Source organism: Somniosus microcephalus, chromosome 8 (genome assembly GCF_052327205.1).
Source record: "Somniosus microcephalus isolate GS21.2 chromosome 8, FLI_Smic_1.0, whole genome shotgun sequence".
Taxonomy (NCBI): domain Eukaryota; kingdom Metazoa; phylum Chordata; class Chondrichthyes; order Squaliformes; family Somniosidae; genus Somniosus; species Somniosus microcephalus.
In genome coordinates, this window is record NC_140994.1 from 131,969,139 (window position 1) to 131,992,068 (window position 22,930).

A 22,930-nucleotide genomic window follows, 5' to 3' on the forward strand; every position below is an offset into this window, starting at 1 on the left:
GGGGGGAAAGAGAGCGAGCGACTGTGGGGCGGGGAAGGAAGCGAGTGACTGTGGGGGGGGAAGAGAGCGAGCGACTGTGGGGGGGAAGAGAGCGAGCGACTGTGGGGGGAAGAGAGCGAGTGACTGTGGGGGGGAAGAGAGCAAGTGACTGGGGGGGAAGAGAGCGAGGGAGAGAGGGGGTGGCGAGGGAGAGAGGGGGGGCGAGGGAGAGAGGGGGGCGAGGCAGGAGAGGGGGGCGAGGGAGGGGGCGAGGGAGAGAGGGGGGGGTGACGTAGGGGGGGTGAGGGAGAGAGGGGGGGGCGAGGGAGAGAGGGGGGGCGAGGGAGAGAGGGGGGGCGAGGGGAGAGGAGGGGGTCGAAGGAGGGGGGGGGGCGAGGGGGGGGAGGGAGAGGGGGGGCGAGGGAGAGGGGGGGGCGAGGGCAAGGGAGAGGGGGTGGGGGGGTGCCGGGGAGGGAGGGGGGGGGGCGCCGGGGGGGTTGGGAGAGGAGAGAGGAGAGGAGAGAGGAGGAGAGAGAGAGAGGAGGGGGGGAGAGGAGTGAGAAGGGGGGTGGGGGTGAGAGGGGGAGAAGTAGGGAGAAGGGGGGAGGAGAGGAGGAGTGGGAGGGAGAGGGGGGAGGAGGGAGTGTAGTGTTTTGAGGGGGGTCAGCGAAAGAAGAAAGAAATGTTTTTTTCAAAAACGGGTGTTAAGAAGATGGGAGGCCATCTTGAAAGTTTTTTAATGTTTTTTTAAAAAGCTGCCACGGGGGAAGGAACGCGCAGTCTGAAACAAACAGGAATTTTTTTTTTTTTATAAAGCTGCCACGGAGAAGGAACGCGCAAGTCCGTGAAACCAACAGAAATATTTTTTAAATTTTTTTTTATAAACGGGTGGTTAAGAAGATGGGAGGCCATCTTGAAGTTTTTTAATGTTTTTAAAAAGCTGCCACGGAGAAGGAACGCGCATTCTTGCTGAAAACACCAAAAGTTATTTTTTTTATAACAGCTGTTAAGAAGATGGGACACCATCTTCATTGTGTTTTAAACGTTTTAGACATTGTGTTTTTACGTTTTACACATTTAAAAAAAAATCGCTCCTAACAAATAAACACACAGAAGGTGAGAATAAAGATGGCGGCCACTCGCCTCAGTTCAGAACGATAAGGCCCGCCCACACACGCACTGATTGGTCGATCGTCATGTCACCGAAGCATAGGATTGGTCAATCGTCCTGTCACTCGACTCTAGGAGGGCCCGGCTGCACATGCGGACGAACCCGCCCCCCGCCACGCATTGATTGGTCGACCATCGGGTTGGTTGGCCGTATGATTGGTCGACCTCAATGTCACTCTATGGTAATAAGTGGATAATGAGCGGAATGTTGAAGGGTTTTTTCGGATGCCGCGGGCGCGATTTTCGTCCGGCCGAAATGTAAATACGCTTACCAGGGTTTCGGAAAGGTAAGCTTTCTTTCGACGTAAAGCACGCGTAGGTATGCTCTGTAACTTTCGAGCGCATAGGCGTACAGACGCACACCCCGAGGACAGACAGACAGAAGCACAGACAGAAGGACAGACAGACAGAAAGAAGTATCCGTTTAATATATATATATACTAGCTGGGGAGCCCCGCTTTGCGAGGGCAATTTTGGGGGCGCTTGGTCTCCCTGCCCCTGGTGTGTCCCCCCCTCTCCCTGTCATGTCCTCTCCCTGTCCTATCCCTCCCTCCCCTCCCCTCTCTCCCTCCCCTCCTCCCCCTCCCCTCCCCTCCTCTCCCCTTCCTCTCCCCTCCCCTGCCTCCCTCCCTCCCTCCCCTCCCCCCACCCCCACACCTACCCTCCCCCACCCCTCCCCTCCCCTCGCCCACCCCCACCCTCCCCTCCCCTCCCCCCACTCCCCCCGCTCCCCCACTCCCCCCCTCTGTCCCTCTCTCTCCGGCCCCTCCCCCTGCCTAGCGCCTGAGGTCCGGTGCCGTTGCGATAGCGGCCGTTGCGGGGCCTAGCGCTTAAGGCCTGCGGTCGGGTTCTGAGGCGGGACGGACCGGTGCTGAGGTCCCCCGCATATCGCGCGGCTGATGGACGGCCGCTGCGGGGCGGGGCGGCGCATGCGCGGTCAGTGCGGGTGGCGCATGCGCGGTCAGTGCGGGCGGCGCATGCGCGGTCAGTGCGGGGCGGCGCATGCGCGGTCAGTGCGGGCGGCGCGAGGCGGCCCGCGGGGAGCAGGCAAGGGCGGCTTGGCGGCCGTTAGCGAGCGGGAAACTTCGGGCAGCCCGCCCGCGCTCCGTCCGCGACACCGTGAAACCTGAGAGGGGGAAGTAGAGAGAGACAGAGAGGGAAGAGGAGAAGGAGAGAGAGGGAAGAGGAGAGAGGGAAGAGGAGAAGGAGAGAGAGGGAAGAGGAGAAGGGGAGAGAGAGAGAGGGAGAGAGAGAGAGAGAGAGAGAAATTTTTTGAGCTTCAGGCCCCGAGTCCCCCCTGCGCGAGGGTGAGGAGGAGGGGGGGGTTGCTAAACACAATACAAAACTCAAATAAATTGTTAATTAATTCCCTAACACATAATTCAAATATTTACCTTACTTCCCTAACACACTGAAAGTGTGGGGAAAAAATCGTGAAAAATCAAGATGGCGGCCACTCACCTCGGTTCAGAAGGATAAGGCCCGCCCACACACGCACCGATTGGTCGACCGGTCAGGTCACCGAAGCGTAGGATTGGTCAATCGTCGAGTCACTCGACACTCAACTGTAGGAAGGAGCCCGCCGTCCGATTGGTCGACCTCGACGTCACACGGTCGCTAATGAGATGCTAATGAGCGGAAGGCTGAACGTTTTTCAGATACCGCGGGTGGGATTTTTGTGCGGCCGAAACGTAAATACGCCTATGACCGGTCCGGAATCGCAAGCTTTCTTTTGAGGCGACGCGCGCGTCGGTACGCTCTGTAACTTTCAAAGGTATAGAGAACGGACAGACAGACAGACAGACAGACAGACATCAGGACAGACAGACAGAAGAGCCGCTTTATATATATAGAAGATAAGAAGATAGATAAGCTAGGTACAGGAATCAGAACGGAAGTCATTTTTTTTTCTTTAAATGCTTATAAAATAGAAAGTACAGCGGAGAAACAGGTTATTCGGCTCAACTGGTCCATACCGGTGCTTATGCTCCACACGAGCCTTATGTACTGTGACTGGACAGCCACTAAGTCAAAATTTAAAAAACTACATCGTATTATTATACTCAATGTACACGACGTAGGTATAAATGCCATTAATAGGGTAACTGCTGTCCATACCTGTATAATGTAGTCAGTGAATGGATCGGTTATGATGCCAAGGAGGTTTGGTGCATCCTTTCCTGTCTGGATTTTAAAGCTGCCCACCACGACCTTAGTGAGTCGATACAAGAAGCCGCTAGCCACCTCGATCGGCAGCAGTACCAGCACGGAGAGCCAATTGAAGCAATCATGGACAGTGGCTCCTGCGAAGGCCCTGTAATTAATTAAAGAAATGTGCGGCAATATAGAATGACGAGTGGTTTTCGTTTTAGAAAGAAACTTGAATGATCAGTTTGGATGTAGAGCGAGCGGGAGATTTTCCCCAGATGGCTCATTGATAAGCGCATGGCCTGAGCTCTATATAGACCTGGAAGGCCCCAGGCTTGAGTCTCTGGTCCCAGTCGGAGCCGCAACAGTAGTGAGGCAATTTGTCTCAACTCTGATTGATTAGAGGGGAGATCAGACAACATTTCCATGGTTCGATTGTTATCTAGCGACCCTGCTGAAAAATCAGACTTGCAGACGTTGTTGAGGACAGGATCAGGATTGGCCGGGATGCCACCCCACCCCCCCTCTCGCATAGTTAAAATGCCCACTGACACTCAAGACTTAACTGGAGCTTTAATGGACCCCAAATGTGTTCATGTGCAGTTTCCTGATACGAGCACACAACGGGTGCGGTATCAAGCTGCGAGTGCGGGAAATGGAAACTCCGCCCTTCGGTTTGAAGGATGACCAATTGAGAAAGACATTGGAGAACAGCCAGGACCTAGGGGACCATCCCCCAGTATGAGTCGGTGTTCTCAGGACGGATAGGGAGAACATTGACGGTGGAAACAAAATTAGTAGGTTTACCTGTTGAATAAATTATCGCTCAATAGTCAAGGCCAATTATTCACTGATTTTCGCATTGCAACATGTCCTTTTTACACCTGTTTGTCTCTGCTGCTCCTAATAGTTCCTTGGATGGATATCTAGTCTTTGTTCTTGACACAGATACATACAAATATAAGTTAGATAATCATGGCAGTAGAAAAAGGCCACTACATCTGCCTTTAAGAATATCCTTACTTTCCATCTCTGCCCCTATGAACCTCTATTTGACAGCTCACACCTCAACAAGTAGACTGTGTCTTATCGTTGGTGGATATGCTGCTCAGCTCAGGTTCGATTGGTTGACATAAGACTATGGAAAATCTAAAGGCCCTTCTTTTGATCATTGTACCAGTAGATAGTCTGAGTATTGAAGAAAACTCACCATGAGATTATATTATTAGCCCTGACCGGGACTGAACTCTTTGACCCTCAGAGGCACAAGCCTACTCAGATCCCAGATGTTTTGGAAAGAACCCAATCCCAATGGCTTTTAATCACTGCTACATAATTAATGGACTATCTTACCGTTTGAATTCATTTCTGTCTCCAGCTTGCATTAGGGCTACGATAGTGTTTGTTACTGAGGTCCCAATATTGGATCCCATGATAATAGGAATTGCAGAACGCACACCCAGTACTGGAAAAAGCAAAGATATAAGTTGAGCACTTGTATTCAGTATACTGCAGATGTTATACAATATTACAAATGAGAACATATTTCTTCATTGCATTCTTGATCCATTGGAATGCTTCTGGCAGTATCTGTTGGCATATATTAAATTATATTAACCATGCATCAGCTGTCTGATGCAGTTATATCTCACAGTAAATTGTCCAGGTTTTTTTTTCCTGAATTGGCCTGGGGTTTTATCTGGTTTGTCTCCTCTCCCAGGAGATCATATGGTTTTGGGTGGGGAGGGGAGTGTATATATTGTGATGCGCAAGGCATCACAGCTGTGTGGGACAGGCTGGATGGACCAGAACTTATACCCGATGCATTAGAGCAGATGAGCCACGATTTCAGCACAGTTTACATTGGCACATTAAAACTAAGGAAGCTATATTCCTCTACAATATGGGATCCTTCAAGGACTCATTCAACCTTTTCTACAGAACCCTTGGTTAAAGTTAGACAAGCAACAAACCTGGGCCTTAGAAATCTTAGATAAGTAAACCTGCACAAATTAATGTGATGGAAACATCTATATTTTCACAAAGTACCAAGTAAAAGCCCCACCATCTGATCATAACAGGGGAATCTGACAAAGGTTAAGACGTGGTAAGATAATTCAAAAAGAATTTGAACATATTCTTAGAATTTGAAGTCAGCCAGTTAAAAGCAAATCCAACAACAACAACCAACAACAACCACCAACAACATCAACTTGCATTTAAGTAGTGCCTTTAACATAGAAAAATCCCCCAAGGTGCTTCACAGAGGCATAATCAGACAAAAATTGACACCAAGACAAAGAAGAAGATAATAGGAGGATTGACCAAAAGCTTGGTCGAAGAGGTGGGTTTTAACAAGGGGGTTATGATGTGGGCAGCAGAGTTTTGGATGAGCTTAAATTTACAGAGGGTGGAGAATGGGAGACCAGCTAGGAGAGCATTGGAATAGTCAAGTCTGGAGGTGACAAAGGCATCAATGGGCTTAGGCAGGGGCAGAGGCAGGTGATGTTACGGAGGTGGAAGTAGGCGGTGCTTGATACAGGGTCAGGAGCTTAGCTCGGGGTCAAACACTCTGGTTTAGTCACGGGCAATTGCTGGGGAGGAGGGTGGAATCAGTGACAATGATCTGGAATTGATGGTGGAGGCCGAAGAAATGGATTTAGTCTTCCCATTCTTCGCCCCATTATTTTAATACAGACATGAACCCTTTGTTTTAATGTGTTATCACCTCAGTTAAAATAGCACACTGAGCAATGTTATCCATCCCCTAAAACCACCAAAGTCATTTCTAGGCCTATTTGTCTTCTGGTCTCCAGTTTCTGCTACCCTTAATGCCTTCAAGCTACTGGTCAGAGAAAACATTGGAGCAGACATTTTATCATGAATCTCGTTTTCAATGATACCATGAAATTCTGCTCCAGCAGCATCATGAATGGGAGATCGAGAGTTGTGGACAGCAACCCCAAATCTTGGAGTCACCAGACGGGAACTGGGTATCACTACAAGGGGTGAGCTACACAAAACATCTGTTCTCAGATCATCTCCGGCAAGTAGATTACAGCATAAAAGAATCATAGAACCCTAGAATAGTACAGCACAGAAGGAGGCCATTTGGCCCATCGAGTCTTTCAAAAAAACAAGAGTGAGTTCAAAAACAGTTGTGTGTGCAGATATCTCTTTTTCTGACATTCTCCCGATAGTAGGGTCATCAAAATCACCATTTCATGGTCTAGATACATTATGATATTTATTAATGGTTTTCATGGCTGATAATGATTTAAGATGAGCCAAGATATCTCTATCTCTCTCCTTATGTCTTTACTTCTTGTGCTCTCTTGATCTTCCTGTAGGCAGGGTTGGTTTACTTACATCCTGATGACACCATGCTGACAATGATGGACGTTGATGTACTCGAGCTTTGGACCAGGACAGTGACCAAGATTCCCACCACAAGTCCAGCCACAGGGTTAGACAGGATTGCATTGTCTTTAAAAATGTCACCGGCCACCTTGCCTGAAAGAGAGAGACCTCATTGGCACACGCCCAGCAAGATATTCACATACTTGTTTGTCATGGTAATGTTGGCTAATCTAAATTATCTCTGATGTATTGCCTATTGCACAGGTCTTATTCTCTTTTGGAAAAGAGAAGCATTCAAGGTGACCTAACTCAGAGATGTTGGGATAGAAATTGGTATGCGCTGTGCCCATTTTTCAGACGTAAATCGGACCCAACGCTGAAATTTAGCAGTGGGAGGACCTCTGTTCAATCTGCGGCGCCTTCGGCCTGCTGCTAAATTCATCAAGCCCATTATTTAGGCATCTTGGGTAGCCACCTAAAACAGGAACGTATGCGATCCCAAAATACATTGTTTCTCTGGAGTGGGGGTGGGTGGCGGGGGGGGAAAAGTCATTTTTAAAAACTTTCATCTTCAGCCCATTAAGGGTCCCTGGCTCTTCCAATCAGTGTGACATGGATCCACTCTGATTCCGCATCAATTCTTCATGGCAGGTGGGGGGCCTCTGCAGAGCCTCTATAGGAGCGCCTTGCCCATTCCCGGGATTTGGGACAGGGCCCATGTCCTCTGCTGGAGGTAGCCAGGAATCCCATTTGACCGCACTTCTGGCAGAGGAGCAGGGATCCCAAAATTTCACAGTAACACAACATAGATATTCACAGCAGCTTCATTGTAATAGAAAATGATAAACAGTTTAAAACTGTTATACTAAACTATTCTATAATTCATTATTTTCACATAACGGTTCTTTTCTCTCTTTTTCTTCCAATGGTGGAAGCTAGCTAGCCTTACTCTCTGAAGCCTCCAGACAAACTCACCGATTTGAATAAGACAAGGCTGATAAATACTTTCAGATCGGGACTGAGCAGAATTGAAATAGCTGTCTGTTTGGTTCAAAAGAAACAACTAATCAAAAATATATTTGATCAAATTACACAGGATTTTTGTATTACTGCACATAGGAAGGACCCTTACAGCCAACAGACACAGAAGACTTTCAAAAATAACATCAGAAAATGCTGGAAACACTCAGCAGGTCAGGCAGCATCCATGGAGAGAGAAAAACAGAGTTAACGTTTCAGGTCTGTCACCCTTTGTAAAAACTGGAAAAAGTTAGAGATGTAACAGGTTTTAAGCAGGTGCAGAGGCAGGGAAAGGGGGAGGGGAGGAAAGAACAAACGGGACGGTCTGTGATAGGGTGGAAGGCAGGAGTGGTTACATGTCACAAATGGGGATGGCAGAATCATCAACGGCTGCCGCCTGAAAAAATAGGGGCAGAGGTTATGGTCTGAAATTGTTGCACTCAATGTTGAGTCCAAAAGGCTGTAAAGTGCCTAATAGAAAGATGATGTGCTGTTCCTCGAGCTTACGTTGAGCTTCATTGGAAGAGTGTAAGAGGCCGAGGACAGAGAAGTCAGAGTGGGAGTGGAGCGGTGAATTAAAGTGACAGGCGACCGGAAGCTCAGGGTACGGACTGAACGGAAGTGTTCCGCAAAGCGGTCACCCAATCTGCGTTTGGTCACCCCAATGTAGAGGAGACCGCATCGTGAGCAGCGAATACAGTATACTAAATTGCAAGAAGTACAAGTAAATCGCTGTTTCATCTGGAAGGAGTGTTTGGGGCCCTGGACAGTGGGAAAGGAGGAGGTAAAAGAGCAGGTGTTGTATCTCACATTTTAAACACGTTACGTTATTTCCAGCTTGTTTAAGGTAGTTTGATAATGATTGTCAACAATGACCATCTTTACTTTGTCCCCCATAGAGTTTGACTGCAGCTGGAACGAATACACAACAACGGTTTAGGTCTGAAGAGTGAAGAATGAAGCATCCATTACCTCCAGCAAGTTGAAAGGCTGCACTGAGGACATCGAGAGAGCACACAAACATGTAGAGAAAGCTAAAGAGGAGCAGACTCTTCATCATCGAGTTCAGAATAGATTTCACTTTCCCTTTGGCATCCAGCTCTGAAAAATAAAGACCCTTCTCAGTTTCTTATCTGTTGTGTCAAAAATGATCTTGGCTCAGCGATTTCAAGGTTTGATGTCAGCTCCATGCACACATTCATGCTTTGTCAAGGGGAAAATAAAGGACAACGCAGCAACTTCACCACCATCAGACAGCTTCATGATTTAGGGCCTTGTGTCCACTAGAAATGTTCCCATCTGCCGAGCCTACTTCCCCGCTGAATGCAGCCAATACCATTCTCATTGGGCGATTTCCATACTGGAGCCATGTCTGACTCACTACTTTGTTTGCCTGTACCTTTGATTTTTAAATTCTTGCCTCCCTAACCTGTGTTACCGGACTAGTAATCCAGAGGCCGAGACTAATAATCCAGAGGATGTGAGTTCAAATCATGCCATGGCAGTTTTGAGAATTTGCTGTTTAAAAAAAATCTGAAAATAAAAAGTTGGGATCAGTAAAAGTGACCATGAAGCTGTCGGATTGTCGTAAAAACCCAAGTGGCTCACCATTGTCCTTTAGAGAAGGAAACCTGCCGTCCTTGCCCAGTCTGGCATTTATGTGATGCTAGTCCCACACTAACGCGGTTGCCTATTAACTGTCTGCTGGAGCGGCCTAGCAAGTCACTCAGCTGTATCAAACTGTTGCTGCAGCAGCTCACGAAGGCCCACCACCATAATAAAGGCCGGCCTTGCCAGCAACACCCACATCGCGAGATTGAATTTTTAAAAAGTCCACAGCTACCTTTGCAAAATGTACAAAATGTAAATCTCTCTTCGCATTTTTAAAATCTGCCAGTAACCTGTTCAAGCCCATGAGTTGCTCCTCGTTAATAGATTTGAGCTATTGATCTATCCCTGCAGTTCTTTCTTCTTCTTGGTTGTTCTCCTAGGCACATCTTGACTTGTCAGTCCCCTCTGGACAAAAAAGGGCGTGGGGGTAAACCAAACAAGGAAAATGCCCTAAGAACTGCAGATCTGGGATGTGTGGCTGAGTTAATGCAATGAATGGCTTGTGAACTGCATTTTTAATAAGCAGGTTATTCAACCCTTTAACTCCTATATTTCTGATTTTCATCACTCCACCTTTGGTGGTCGTGCCTTCAGCTGCCTAGGCCCTAAGCTCTGGAATTCCCTCCCTAAACCTCTCTGCCTCTCTGGAGTTCTCTCCTCCTTTAAGATGCTCCTTAAAATCTACTGCTTTAACCAAACTTTTGGTCACCTGCCCTAATATCTCATTATGTGGTTCGGTCAAATTTTGTTTGATAACGCTCCTGTGAAGCGCCATGGGAGGTTTTACTACATTAAAGTGCTATGTAAATGCAAGTTGTTGTTGTGATTACTCTGCCTCTTGCTTTTTTTCTGCCTCTTTTTTGTGTTCAGCGCTATCTAAGTGCTTTCTTATCCATCACTTTTCAAGTCTGGACATTAATCTGTCCTTTACTTTAACAGGATCTAACTGACACGCCATGTATTTCCAGCGTATTCTATGTGCTCTGATTAAGTGGCCATTAACGTTACATCAGAGCCTATTTTCTGCTGTGTGTGCTCCTGCACTGGAGCCTCTCCCGCTGGTAGCACACGATTGCACAAGCGGTCCTATTTACCGGCATTGATTGACAAATAATGGTTACACGTCCAACAGCAAAAAAAACTACAAAAAAAACAAACTCCACATTCGGGAAGAATGTTCCCTTGAAGCACACTACTTACCGCTCCATTGAGGCATGTTGGAATTGTCCAGTTTGGAGAATGCCCAGGCCTTAGCCGAATGCGAGTCAATCTCAAACTTGTCCATGCTGTCCACCAGGTTGACCGTTGAGCCCGGACAGAGATACCCATGATCCGAGTGTGGAACTCCTCCGACCGCAGGGAGAGGGTACGGTTTTGTGCCAGCGACCCCGTTCATGCCTGCCACATTTGAACGACACAATGATAGTTGTTGCATTTTGCATTATACGGGCTGATTCCCCTCCCGGTGTGGTGTAGCACTCGCAGGGGTACTGGCTGGGAAATTGTAGGCTCCCAGCCCCATGAATTTTCATTCATTCGTTTATATGGATTAGAAATTCAGGCTCTGCGGACTCACAGCTTCCGGAACAGCACTTCCTGAACATTAGCAGCTTACAACTGGGGAGGAGTGGGGGTTTGGTGAGGTTATATATGTAAAGAATACGTAAGAATAAGTTAAAGACTTCCACCAGTGGTCCAGCAAGCTTGTTCAGTGTCTCGTTGAGCCGTAGAGCTTGATCTGTGCTGAGGTCTGATTCAATCTCTCGGATGAGACATTAAACCAAGGTCCTCTCAGGTGGACATCAAAGATTCCATGGCACTATTCAAAGAAGGGCAGGAGAGTTCTCCCTGGTGTCCTGGCCAATATTTGTCCCTCAACCAACATCACCAAAACAGATGATCTGGTCATTATCACATTACTCTTTGTGGGAGCTTGCCGTGCGCAAATTGGCTGCTGCGTTTCCTACATTACAACAGTGACTACAGTTCAAAAAGTACTTCATTGGCTGTAAAGCACTTTGGGAAGTCCTGAGGATGTGAAAGGGAGGGGAAAATCTGCTGGGATCCCTACTCCTGACCACTATCCCACGGCAACTCAATTCCCATCGACAGTCCTGCCCCGACCTGACACCTGACAGCGACTCACGCACTCGAATGAATGAGCGTACAGCTGGTTAGTCAAGCTGCAACTTCGAAATGACAGTGATTTTTAGATATGAATGAAATTCCCATGCTCGCCAATGAACTTGGAGCCGCCAATTTGTTCCCTTCGTATGAGTATTTTTAACTTTGAGGGAAGTTTTTTTAGATTGGCAGCTGCTTGTAAATCCCTGAGCCACTGGCCTTGGGACGAGGCTATGTGACCCGGATCAGCAAAACCAGCAGGAAATCACTAGCTTTCTTTCTCTCTTTTATGCACTTTGGTCACTTTGAAGTGGCAATGTGAAGTGTGAAGGACATGTACTATATACATGACTTTTGTAATTATATATAGAACTACATAGAATCTACAGCACAGAAACAGGCCATTTGGCCAAACACACACTCTAGTTACCTCTTCTGACACTGGCCCTGTATCCCTCTATTCCATTCTTATAGAAGGTTAATTTGCTTTGCACCACTGTATAATTAGACATATCTTATATATGTATATAATCATACTTAGAGTTTCATGTCATAGATCTTGTTTATTAATGTTGTAGTAGAAAAGGGTCCCCATTGACTATGAGCGCCCCCTAGAGTTGAATACCATTGATGATTGCACACGGCAGCCGGGGGGAGTCAGGTGCACCCCCAGTTGGAAGGGAGAGAGGTCCACGGTGCACCCTCCTGGGACTGGCTGGACTGGCTCCGGGATGTGACGCCATCTCACTGCAAGGCTGCACTGTAAAGAAGGACATGTTATTCTTTTCAAACTATCACTCCCAAGCCCTGCCTGGCAAAGAAGCAACTGCAATTATGTCAGAAACATCTCTCCCAGTCTACATTTTGCAAGGAAACAAGTTGCTGGCCGCTATTCTGTATTAATTCCCTAAAATAAATAAGGGAGCTTGCAGAAATTCCTTGGCTTTAGAAGCAAAGTAAACTTATATTGCAAGGGATATTTATTTTGCATATTGTATGGGATGTATATGATGCATATTGTATGGGCTGTATACCATACATATTGTATAGGGTGGGTATAATTCATATTGTATGGAATGCAAATTATGACCATCAGCTGTGGCTCAGTTGGTAGCCCCCTCTCCTTAGGGTTAGAGGGTCAAGTCCCACTCCAGAGACTTGAGCACAAAATCTAGCCTGCCACTCCAGTGCAGTACTGAGGGGGTGCTGCACTGTTGGAGGTGCTGTCTTTTGGATGGGATGTTAAACCAAGGCCCTGTCTTCCCTTTCAGGTGGACGTAAAAGATCCCATTACACTATTTTGAAGAAGGGCAGGGAAGTTTTCCCTGGTGTCCTGGCCAATATTTATCCCTCAATCAACATGAGTAAAACAGATGATCTGGTCCTTATCACATTACTGTTTGTGGGACCTTGCTGTGCATAAATTGGTAGCTGTATTTCCCTACATTACAACAGTGACTACAACCCTAAACTTGCCTGTAAAGCGCCTGAGGTTGTGAAAGGTGCTATGTGAATGTACGTTCTTTCTTTTACTCACTTTGTGCTTGTGGGACTTTGCTGTTTACAATTTGGTTGCTACATTGGTTGCCACATCACAAAAGCGACTGCACTTCAAAAATGAATTCATTGGCTGTGAAGTGTTTAAGGACCATTGAGGGTGTGAAAAGATGTCACAACGTTCCTTTAAACGGATACGCTGAAGTGTTCAGCCCAAGCAAGTCAACCTTGAAAATAGTGAAAGACAGTGGAAGTCTCCACTGGTGTAAATGACCGCCCTCACACAAGGCCAGCGACCCTGTCCCAAATTCCAGGGATGGGGTAATTTGGATAACATGGGAGGGCTGCCCCAGCCTGAACCGTTCTTCCCTTCTAAGGCAAAGTGGAATCCTCCTGGGGCCCAAATTTTTACAACTCTTTAACTCCCACTGGAACTACTCTGACCAGAAAAGGTAATTGATCCTCTCTCTTTGGGATCAACTACTTCATTCTAGTCAAGATTTGGGGCCTTTGAAAGGGACTCACACCTAATCTTAATTGGCATATCAGACCTTTCAAGGGCATAGATGGAGAAACTTCCAAAATTATTCGCTTGATGAGTAAGGGGGGAGGGGGAAAGCATACCAGATCAGGAATTTCCACACAGCAAGCTCCCACAAACAGCAATGTGATAATGACCAGATAATCTGTTTTAATGATGTTGATTGAGGGATAAATATTACAAAGGATTACATAGGATATACGTCACAGAAACAGGCCATTCGGCCCAACCAGTCCATGCCGGCGTTTATGCTCCACACGCGCCTCCTCCCTTCTATCCTCATCTAAATCTATCAGCATAACCCTCTATTCCCTTCTCCCTCATAAGCTTGTCTATCCTCCCCTTAAATGCATCTATACTATTTGCTTCAACATGGACCTGTGGGTAAAGAATTTTCTTCTGAATTCCCCATTGGATGTCTTGGTGACGATCTTATATTGATGGCCTCTAGTTATGCTCTTCCCCACAAGTGGAAACATTCTCTCTGTATCCACTCTATTAAAACCTTTCATAATTTTAAAGACCTCTATTAGGTCACCCCTCAGCCTTCTTTTTTCAAGAGAAAAGCGGCCCAGCCTGTGCATCCTTTCCTGATATGTATACCCTCACATTTCTGGTATCATCCTTGTAAATCTTCTCTGCACATCTCCAGTGCCTCTATATCCTTTTTATAATACGGCGGCCAGAACTGTTTGCAGTACTCTAAGTGTGGTCTAACCAAGGTTCGATACAGGTTTAGCATAACTTCCCTACTTTTCAATTCTATCATCTAGAAATAACCCCTAGTGCTTGGTTTGCTTTTTTTATGGCCTTGCTAACCTGCATCGCAACTTTTAGTATTTTGTGTATTGGTACCCCGAGATCCCTTTGTTCCCCTACCCCACCTCGACTCGCACCCTCCAAGTGATAAGTGACCTCCCTATTCTTCCTACCAAACTGTAATACCTCACGTTTATCTGTGTTGAACTTCATTTGCCAATTATATGCCCATTCTGCAAGTTTATTAATGTCCTCCTGTAAGTTGTTGCAGTCCTCCTCAGTATTGACTATACCCCCAATTTGCTGTCATCCACAAATTTAGAAATTGTGTTTTTGATTCCTAAGTCTAAATCGTTAATGTAAATTGTGAGCAGCAATGGTCCCAGCACTGATCCTTGTGGAACACCACTACCCACCTTCTGCCATTGTGAATAGCTACCTTTTACTCCTACTCTCTGCTTTCTGTCCTGAAGCCAGCCAGCAATCCATTCTGCTACTTGTCCCCTGACTCCGCATTCTCTGACCTTGTTCATCAGTCTATTATGGGGTACCTTATCGAAGGCCTTTTGAAAATCCAGATCAATTACATCTACTGCATTACCATTGTCTACTCTCTCTATTACCTCTTCAAAAAAATTCAATGAGTTTCGTCAAGCAAGACTTTCCCTTTTGAAATCCATGATGACTATTTAAGGCCCATATTTCCGACCCCCATGGGTGTGTATGAGCTGTGTACACACCCGTAGGGGCCTTGCAGGTGCCGGTTTCAGGCATGCAAAGCATATGCGCTGAAAACCGGCAATTCTGATCTGTCAAGAATTCGTCCGCCTGCCCGGGAAAAGGGCCTCCGCGGGCAGAGAGTTCCGCTTTCTGCACAACCTCCACCCGCTGAAAACCTTTAACAATCTTATACCTGGTAAAAGCAGGCATAAGGCCTGCTTTTACCAGCATAAGAGTTTACAAAAGTAAAAAAAAAAAATTTTTCCATTCATTTATAATTTAAAAATACTTTTAAAAAACGTAAGTTTATTTTTAGCCCTGTAAAAAATTTTAATTATTTTTTTCAAAAAATTAAATTTTTGTTTAAAATATTTAACTTAAGGTCATTTTAACTCCTTTTAAATATGTGATTTAAAAAAAATGTATTTAAATTAATTAAAGGAGTAAGTCATGGCAGGAGAGCTCAGCCCCGTGTTCTGCTCCTCTTGCTCCATGTGGGAAGTCAGGGACGCTGCCAGTGTCCCTGGCGACCATGTGTGCGGGAAATGCATCCAGCTGCAGCTACTTGTAGACCGCATTGCGGCGCTCGAGCTGCGGGTGGATGAGTTTTGGAGCATGCGCGATGCTGAGAGGGTCGTGGATAGCACGTTTAGCGAGTTGTTCACGCCGCAGGGTAGGGCTGCACAGGCAGAAAGAACTTGGGTGACCATCAGGCGGAGCAACAGAGGCAGGCAGGAAGTGCAGGGGCCCCCTGCGGACATCCCCCTTTCAAACAGGTATACCAAGTTGGATACTGTTGAGGGGGATGACTCACCAGGGGAAGGCAGCAGCAGCCAGCTTCCTGGCACCAGGGACGCTTCTGCTGCTCAGAAAGGGAGGAAAAAGAGTGGGAGAGCAATAGTGGTAGGGGATTCTATCGTAAGGGGAACAGATAGGCGTTTCTGTGGCCGCAAACGTGACTCCAGGATGGTTTGTTGCCTCCCTGGGGCCAGGGTCATGGATGTCACTGAGCGGCTACAGGGCATTCTTAAGGGGGAGGGTGTGCAGGCAGAGGTCGTGGTCCACATTGGGACCAACGACATAGGTAGGAAGGGGGATGAGGTCCTGCATCAAGAATTTAGGGAGCTAGGTAGCAGATTAAAAAACAGGACCTCAAAGGTTGTAATCTCTGGATTACTCCCAGTGCCACGTGCTAGTGAGTATAGGAATAGGAGGATAGAACAGGTGAATGCGTGGCTAAAGAGTTGGTGCAGGAGGGAGGGTTTTAGTTTCCTGGATCACTGGGCCTGCTTCTGGGAAAGGTGGGACTTGTACAAGTCGGACGGGTTGCACCTGAACCAGAGCGGGACAAATATCCTTGCGGGGAGGTTTGCTAGCACTGTTGGGGGGGGTTTAAACTAACTTGGCAGGGGGATGGGATACAGAGGGGAGCTGAAATAGGTGGTGATGTGCTGCCAATTATAGAGAAAAAAACAAGTCAGCTTGGTAGACAGGGCAAATATACAAGGGCAAGGCTGGATGGCATCTATTTTAATGCAAGGAGTCTTGCAAATAAGGTGGATGAACTGAAGGTGTTGATAAACGCACGGGAGTATGATATTGTTGCTATCACGGAGACATGGTTGAGGGAGGGGCAAGACTGGCAGCTCAATATTCCGGGGTACAGAATCTTCAGGCGAGACAGAGGGGGAGGTATAAGAGGAGGGGGTGTCGCAATATTAATTAAGGAGTCAATTACTGCAGTAAGGAGGGATGACATATTAGCAGGTTCCTCTAATGAGGCCATATGGGTGGAGCTTAAAAACAAAAAGGGGGCAAGCACTTTGCTGGGAGTGTACTATAGGCCTCCAAACAGTCAGGGGGAGATAGAGGAACAGATATGTAGGCAAATCTCAGAGAAATGTGCAAATAATAGGGTAATAATAATGGGGGATTTCAACTTCCCCAATATTAACTGGGATAGTCAGGGTGTGAAAGGCACAGAGGGTGTAGAATTCTTAAAGTGCATCCAGGAGAGCTTTTTGAGCCAGCATGCAGAAGGTCCTACAAGAGAGGGGGCGGTACTGGACCTAATTCTAGGGAATGTGGCCGGCCAAGTGGAAGAAGTGCTAGTGGGTGAGCACTTTGGTGACAGTGACCACAATATGGTGAGATTTAAGGTGGTCATGGAAAAGGACAGGGATGGGCCGGAAATAAATGTTCTAAATTGGGGGAAGGCCAATTTTAATAGGATAAGGCAGGATCTGGCCAAAATGGACTGGGATCAGCTACTTGTAGGAAAATCCGCATCGGAGCAATGGGAGGCTTTCAGAAGGGAGATTGAGATCATACAATGGCAACATGTTCCCGTAAAGGTCAAGGGTGGTTCCAAAAACCACAGGGAACCTTGGATGTCAGGGGATATACGAGAATGGATTAGAAAAAAAAGGAGGGCTTTTGGCAGATACAAAAGGCTAAAGACGGAGGAAGCCCTAGAGGAGTACAAAAAGTGCAGGGGGATACTTAAAAAAGAAATTAGGAGATCAAGGAGGGGCCATGAAATAACACTGGCGAGCAAAATAAAGGAAAATCCTAAGATGTTTTATAAGTATATTAAGGGTAAGAGGATAACTAGGGAAAAAATAGGGCCCATTAGGGACAAAAGTGGCAATCTGTGTGTGGAGCCGGAAGATGTAGGAGGGGTTCTAAATGAATTTTTTGCATCTGTTTTCACTATGGAGAGGGACGATGTAGACATAGAAATAGGGCGGGGGGACTGTGATATGCTCGAACATATTAACATCGAGAGGGAGGAGGTATTGGCGGTTTTAGCAGGCCTAAAAATGGATAAATCCCCAGGCCCAGACGAAATGTATCCCAGGCTGCTGTGTGAGGCAAAGGACGAGATTGCGGGGGCTCTAACACATATATTCAGAACCTCTCTGGCCACAGGGGATGTGCCAGAGGACTGGAGAACCGCTAATGTAGTACCATTATTCAAGAAGGGGAGTAGGGAAAAACCGGGGAACTACAGGCCAGTGAGCCTAACATCAGTGGTAGGAAAATTATTGGAAAAAATTCTGAGGGACAAAATTAGTCTCCACTTGGAGAGGCAAGGATTAATCAGGGATAGTCAACATGGCTTTGTCAAGGGAAGATCATGTCTGACTAATTTGATTGAATTTTTTGAGGGGGTGACTAGGTGTGTGGATGAGGGTAACGCAGTGGATGTGGTATACATGGATTTCAGTAAGGCCTTCGATAAAGTCCCGCACAGGAGACTGGTCAAGAAGGTAAGAGCCCATGGAATCCAGGGTGCCTTGGCACATTGGATACAAAACTGGCTTAGTGGCAGAAGGCAGAGGGTGATGGTCGAAGGTTGTTTTTGTGACTGGAAGCCTGTGGCCAGTGGGGTACCACAGGGATCGGTGCTGGGTCCCTTGCTGTTTGTGGTCTACATTAATGACTTGGATATGAATGTAAAAGGTATGATCAGTAAGTTCGCGGATGATACAAAAATTGGTAGGGTGGTAAATAGCGAGGAGGGTAGTCTCAGTCTGCAGGACGATATAGATGGGTTGGTCAGATGGGCGGAACAGTGGCAAATGGAATTTAACCCGGAAAAGTGCGAGGTGATGCACTTTGGGGGGACTAACAAGGCAAGGGAATACACAATGAATGGTAAGACCCTAGGCAAGACGGAGGGTCAGAGGGATCTGGGTGTGCAAGTACACAGATCCCTGAAGGCGGCGGAACAGGTGGATAAGGTGGTAAAAAAGGCATATGGGATACTTGCCTTCATTAGCCGAGGCATAGAATATAAGAGCAAGGAGGTTATGATGGAGCTGTATAAAACACTGGTTAGGCCACAGCTGGAATACTGTGTGCAGTTCTGGTCGCCACACTACAGGAAGGATGTGATAGCTTTGGAGAGGGTGCAGAGGAGATTCACCAGGATGTTACCAGGGCTGGAGCGCTTCAGCTATGAAGAGAGACTGGGCAGATTGGGTTTGTTTTCCTTGGAGCTGAGAAGGCTGAGGGGGGGACATGATTGAGGTGTACAAAATTATGAGGGGCATAGATAGGATGGATACTAAGGAGCTTTTTCCCTTAGTAGAAGGGTCAATAACTAGGGGGCATAGATTCAAGGTAAAGGGCGGGAGGTTTAGAGGGGATTTGAGAAAGAACTTTTTCACCCAGAGGGTGGTTGGAGTCTGGAACTCACTGCCTGAAAGGGTTGTGGAGGCTGGAACCCTCACAACATTCAAGAGGCATTTGGATGAGCACTTGAAATGCCATAGCATACAAGGCTATGGACCAAATGCTGGAATATGGGATTAGATTAGACAGGGCTTGATGGCCGGCGTGGACACGATGGGCTGAAGGGCCTCTATCCGTGCTGTATAACTCTATGACTCTATGACTCTAATGTTTTAGTGTGTTTTTTGAGTGATCCCCATTCATACTTTTGACGGGTCTAAGCGGAGAGAACTGTCAAAAGTGTGCAGGGATTCCCTCCTTTGATTGGTTCCCCATGGCCCACGTGATCCCAGGGACGCTTGCGAACCACCTGCGCCCCTGGGATACCTGGGCCTCTGAGCACGCGCACCAGGAGAGGCCCAGGATTGGAAGTCTCAGGACCTACGGATCCAACAGGTAAGTTCGTAGATTTTTCCAGCTCAGAGGCATCCGCACGCAGGATGACTCCAATCGGAAAATCTGGCCCATTATATTTTTGGTTTCTAGATGTTCTTCTATTTTCTCTTTTAGTAGGGATTCCATTATTTTTCCTACCACCGATGTTAAGCTGACTGGTCTATAATTCCCTGGACATGTTCTATCCCCCTTCTTAAATATAGGTATTATGTTAGCTATCCGCCAGTCCTCTGGCACTATACTTTTTTCTAATGAATTATTAAATATGCATAGTAATGCCTCTGCTATCTTTCCCCCTAGATTCTTTTAAAATGCATGGATGCAATCCATCCGGACCAGGGGTTTTATCCTCTTTGAGTTTGATTAGTTTATTTAATATACCCCTTTTTTTATTTTAAATGTACTTATCTCATTACTAATCTCATCATCCAATGTCATGTCCACCTGTTCTATCTCCTTGGTAAATACTGAAGCAAAATAATTATTTACTATTTCTGCCATCTCTCTATCATTACCTGTGGTATTGACCAGGACACTGGGGGACACTCCCCTACTCTTCATTGAAATAGTGCCATGGGATCTTTTACGTCCACCTGTGAGGGCAGGTGTCTAACGTTTAACGTCTTCTCCGAAAGACGGCACCTTCGACAGTGTAGCACTTTCTCAGTAGTGCACTAGAGTGTCAGCCTGGATTATATGCTTAAGTCTCTAGAGTGGGACATGAACAACAACAGCAACTTATATTTATATAGCGCCTTTAACATAATAAAACATCCCAAGGCACTTCACAGGCACATTATAAAACAAAAAATTGACACCGAGCCGCACAAGGAGAAATTAGGGCAGATGACTAAAAGTTTGATCAAAGAAGTAGGTTTTAAGCAGCATCTTAAAGGTGGAAAGAGAGGTAGAGTGGCGGAGAGGTTTAGGGAGGGAATTCCAGAGCTTAGGGCCTTGGCAGCTGAAGGCACAGCCACCAATGGTGGAGTGATTAAAATCAGGGATGCTCAACAGGCCAGAATTAGATGACCGCAGATATCTTGGAGAGTTGTGGGGCTGGAGTAGGTTACAGAGATAGGGAGGTGCTAGGCCATGGAGGGATTTGAAAATGAGGATGAGAATTTTAAAATCAAGGCGTTGCTTAACTGGGAGCCAATGTAGGTCAGCGAGCACAGGGGTGATGGGCAAACGGGGCTTGGTGCGAGTTAAGACATGGGCAGTATAGTTTTGAACCTACAACCTTCTGATTCAGAGGCACGAGTGCTCCCACTAGCCACAACAATGGTGATGCCGATTTCTACTACATCTCCAGGGAATCCTGATGTAGAATTTCGATGCAGCCTCCTCCCTTAGACTGCCATAGAATGGATAAACATGCCATCACTGGACATATGGTCACGAGGACCAATTCATTAAATGGATGAACCAAAGAAAAAGAGACAAATTCCCATAGTCCCCTGTCTATTGCTAGTTACTCTTTCCAAGGCAGCACTAGCCCAGCCCGCAGGCATTTTGCATGACTTCAAAATAGTGTTGAACGTGCATAAGAATGGACAAGTTGTCCATCGATCAATATAAACTGCTGTTCTTTAGAAAGAACAGGCCATCCTGTCTCAACATAATCCAATTCATCCAAAATTTAGATTATTCAGAATATCTGGATTTTGGACCTATTCAGACTTATTCAGATGTATCAAATATTTTGGCGTTCTGTCTCTGCTTGGATATATTTTGCCAGAATTGCGCCTGAGTGGCTCAGGGCCTGTGATGGTCACAATGACTGAAATAAATGACAGTGTTGCTATATCCTGCTTTCTTCAGAGCAAAAAATGATCATGTTCTTACAATTCCAATATAGAGAATTCATTTCTGCAATACCTCTAACATAGGTATGAGGTATGTTAAAATTGAGAGCCAGGGTCTTGCTCTTCTCTACCTCTGTAACCCATCCAGTGTTATGTTCTCTCCCATGCTCTCTGGACCTTTGGCTTCTTGTGCATGTCTGCTGCACCACTGGGGACAGAGCAGAGTAACCTTGGACCTACTCTCTGAAACTCCCTCCCTAAGCTCCTCGGCCTCTCAACCTTCCCAGCCACCCTCAAAAGTCTTCTCAAAATCCATCTCTGACCAAAAGTCTGGTCATCTCTCTTGACTCCCACGTCGGCTCTGTGTCTGCTCCTTTTCCGCCCCTCTGCACCTTGGGATATTTTTCTACGTCAAAGTCGCAAGCTGTTTATTATATTTTCTTTCAGATATCCACATGACTTAAAAAGATATGTAAATTTTACGTTTTCCATACTAAATAAATAATTATATCTGAACATAAATCATAAATGTGCAATGATATTATTATGCTTTTGCCTTTATTCGGTATAATGTAACCTCTTTTAAAATGCACCTGTAGAGGGAGACTGCATATAAGAACTGAACAACCTCAATAATAAATTCAGGATAAAGCTGTATTGGAAAATTAATTGTCCAAGTTGGTTCCCTCACAGACTGAGTATCACATGATGTTTAATTGATTATTCTCCAGTTTGCATACAGCACTATACGCATAGTTAATTTCCTCCGTATATTATTTTTTTCTTATCTTCTTAACACCTTTGAATGAATTGAACTCAATTGTTAACCTATTAAATCACAGTGTTATAATAGCACAGATAAGGTTTTACAAAGCTGTTGAAGGGGGTTCAGTAAAATAATGCCCATCATTAATCTAATTCTACACTGGCATCTTGAACGTTGATGAAGTGAGTGATTTAATTATTTTCTTTCATTATGCTCCATTCAAATAAAAAGGGGAATAAATACACATACATACATGACAATATTTTAACTACTTCAATTCAAATACAAACATCATTAGAAATCAAACCTGCAATTTATAGACTCATTGTTGCTCTAATATATGTTTGTCCCTTACCTGATTTGGAACAGATTTCCACACACGAATTCTCACATTCACACACTTGACCCAGTTTGAGAAGAAAGAATTTCAACACATTTTTTTATACTCGGACTAAGAGAGCAAAGTCTGCAACACCAAACTCACAGAGCGTGCACCTGCAATAACTAACCACTGCTTAGGAAGCTAGACATTGTTAATTTATAATCAACTTTTGGTGGAGAAAGTGCTGACACTGTGAGAGCTGGGACTGTGTATTCTACCAAATCACAGTTCAGACACACATAACACAACTTGCCGAATTTGGTAAAATCCTTCAGATGGGCAGAAGCAACGTAATGTTTTTTGGCAGATAGCATGGCAAAGTATGTTAGTGTTGGCAATTGGTATACACACAGGGGATATTTAACTCTCCCCAATTGGTGGGGAAGGAAGAGGGGGCAGTTAAATTCTCTGCC

The 22,930-nt window shown here is 46.0% G+C and overlaps 1 protein-coding gene across 7 annotated transcripts in view; it reads right to left on the reverse strand.

The window, feature by feature from the left end:
- Nucleotides 1–22,619, reverse strand: part of LOC147113798 (sodium-dependent phosphate transport protein 2A-like) — a 69,497-nt gene extending 46,878 nt beyond the window's left edge. For 2 of the 7 annotated variants that reach the window (XM_085995126.1, XM_085995127.1), the window contains exons 1-7: nucleotides 22,491–22,596; nucleotides 12,038–12,172; nucleotides 10,489–10,686; nucleotides 8,650–8,778; nucleotides 6,667–6,810; nucleotides 4,651–4,762; nucleotides 3,268–3,463 (exon numbers count right to left, since the gene is read on the reverse strand). In XM_085995126.1, coding sequence (XP_085851252.1) covers nucleotides 3,268–3,463; nucleotides 4,651–4,762; nucleotides 6,667–6,810; nucleotides 8,650–8,778; nucleotides 10,489–10,686; nucleotides 12,038–12,155 — 897 coding nt within the window. In that variant the 5' untranslated portion in view covers nucleotides 12,156–12,172; nucleotides 22,491–22,596. Of the gene's footprint in view, nucleotides 1–3,267; nucleotides 3,464–4,650; nucleotides 4,763–6,666; nucleotides 6,811–8,649; nucleotides 8,779–10,488; nucleotides 10,687–11,949; nucleotides 12,173–22,490 lie in introns of those variants that run through there. The other 5 variants (XM_085995125.1, XM_085995120.1, XM_085995122.1 and 2 more) reach the window with 5 other exon arrangements.
- Nucleotides 22,620–22,930: the final 311 nt, after the last annotated feature.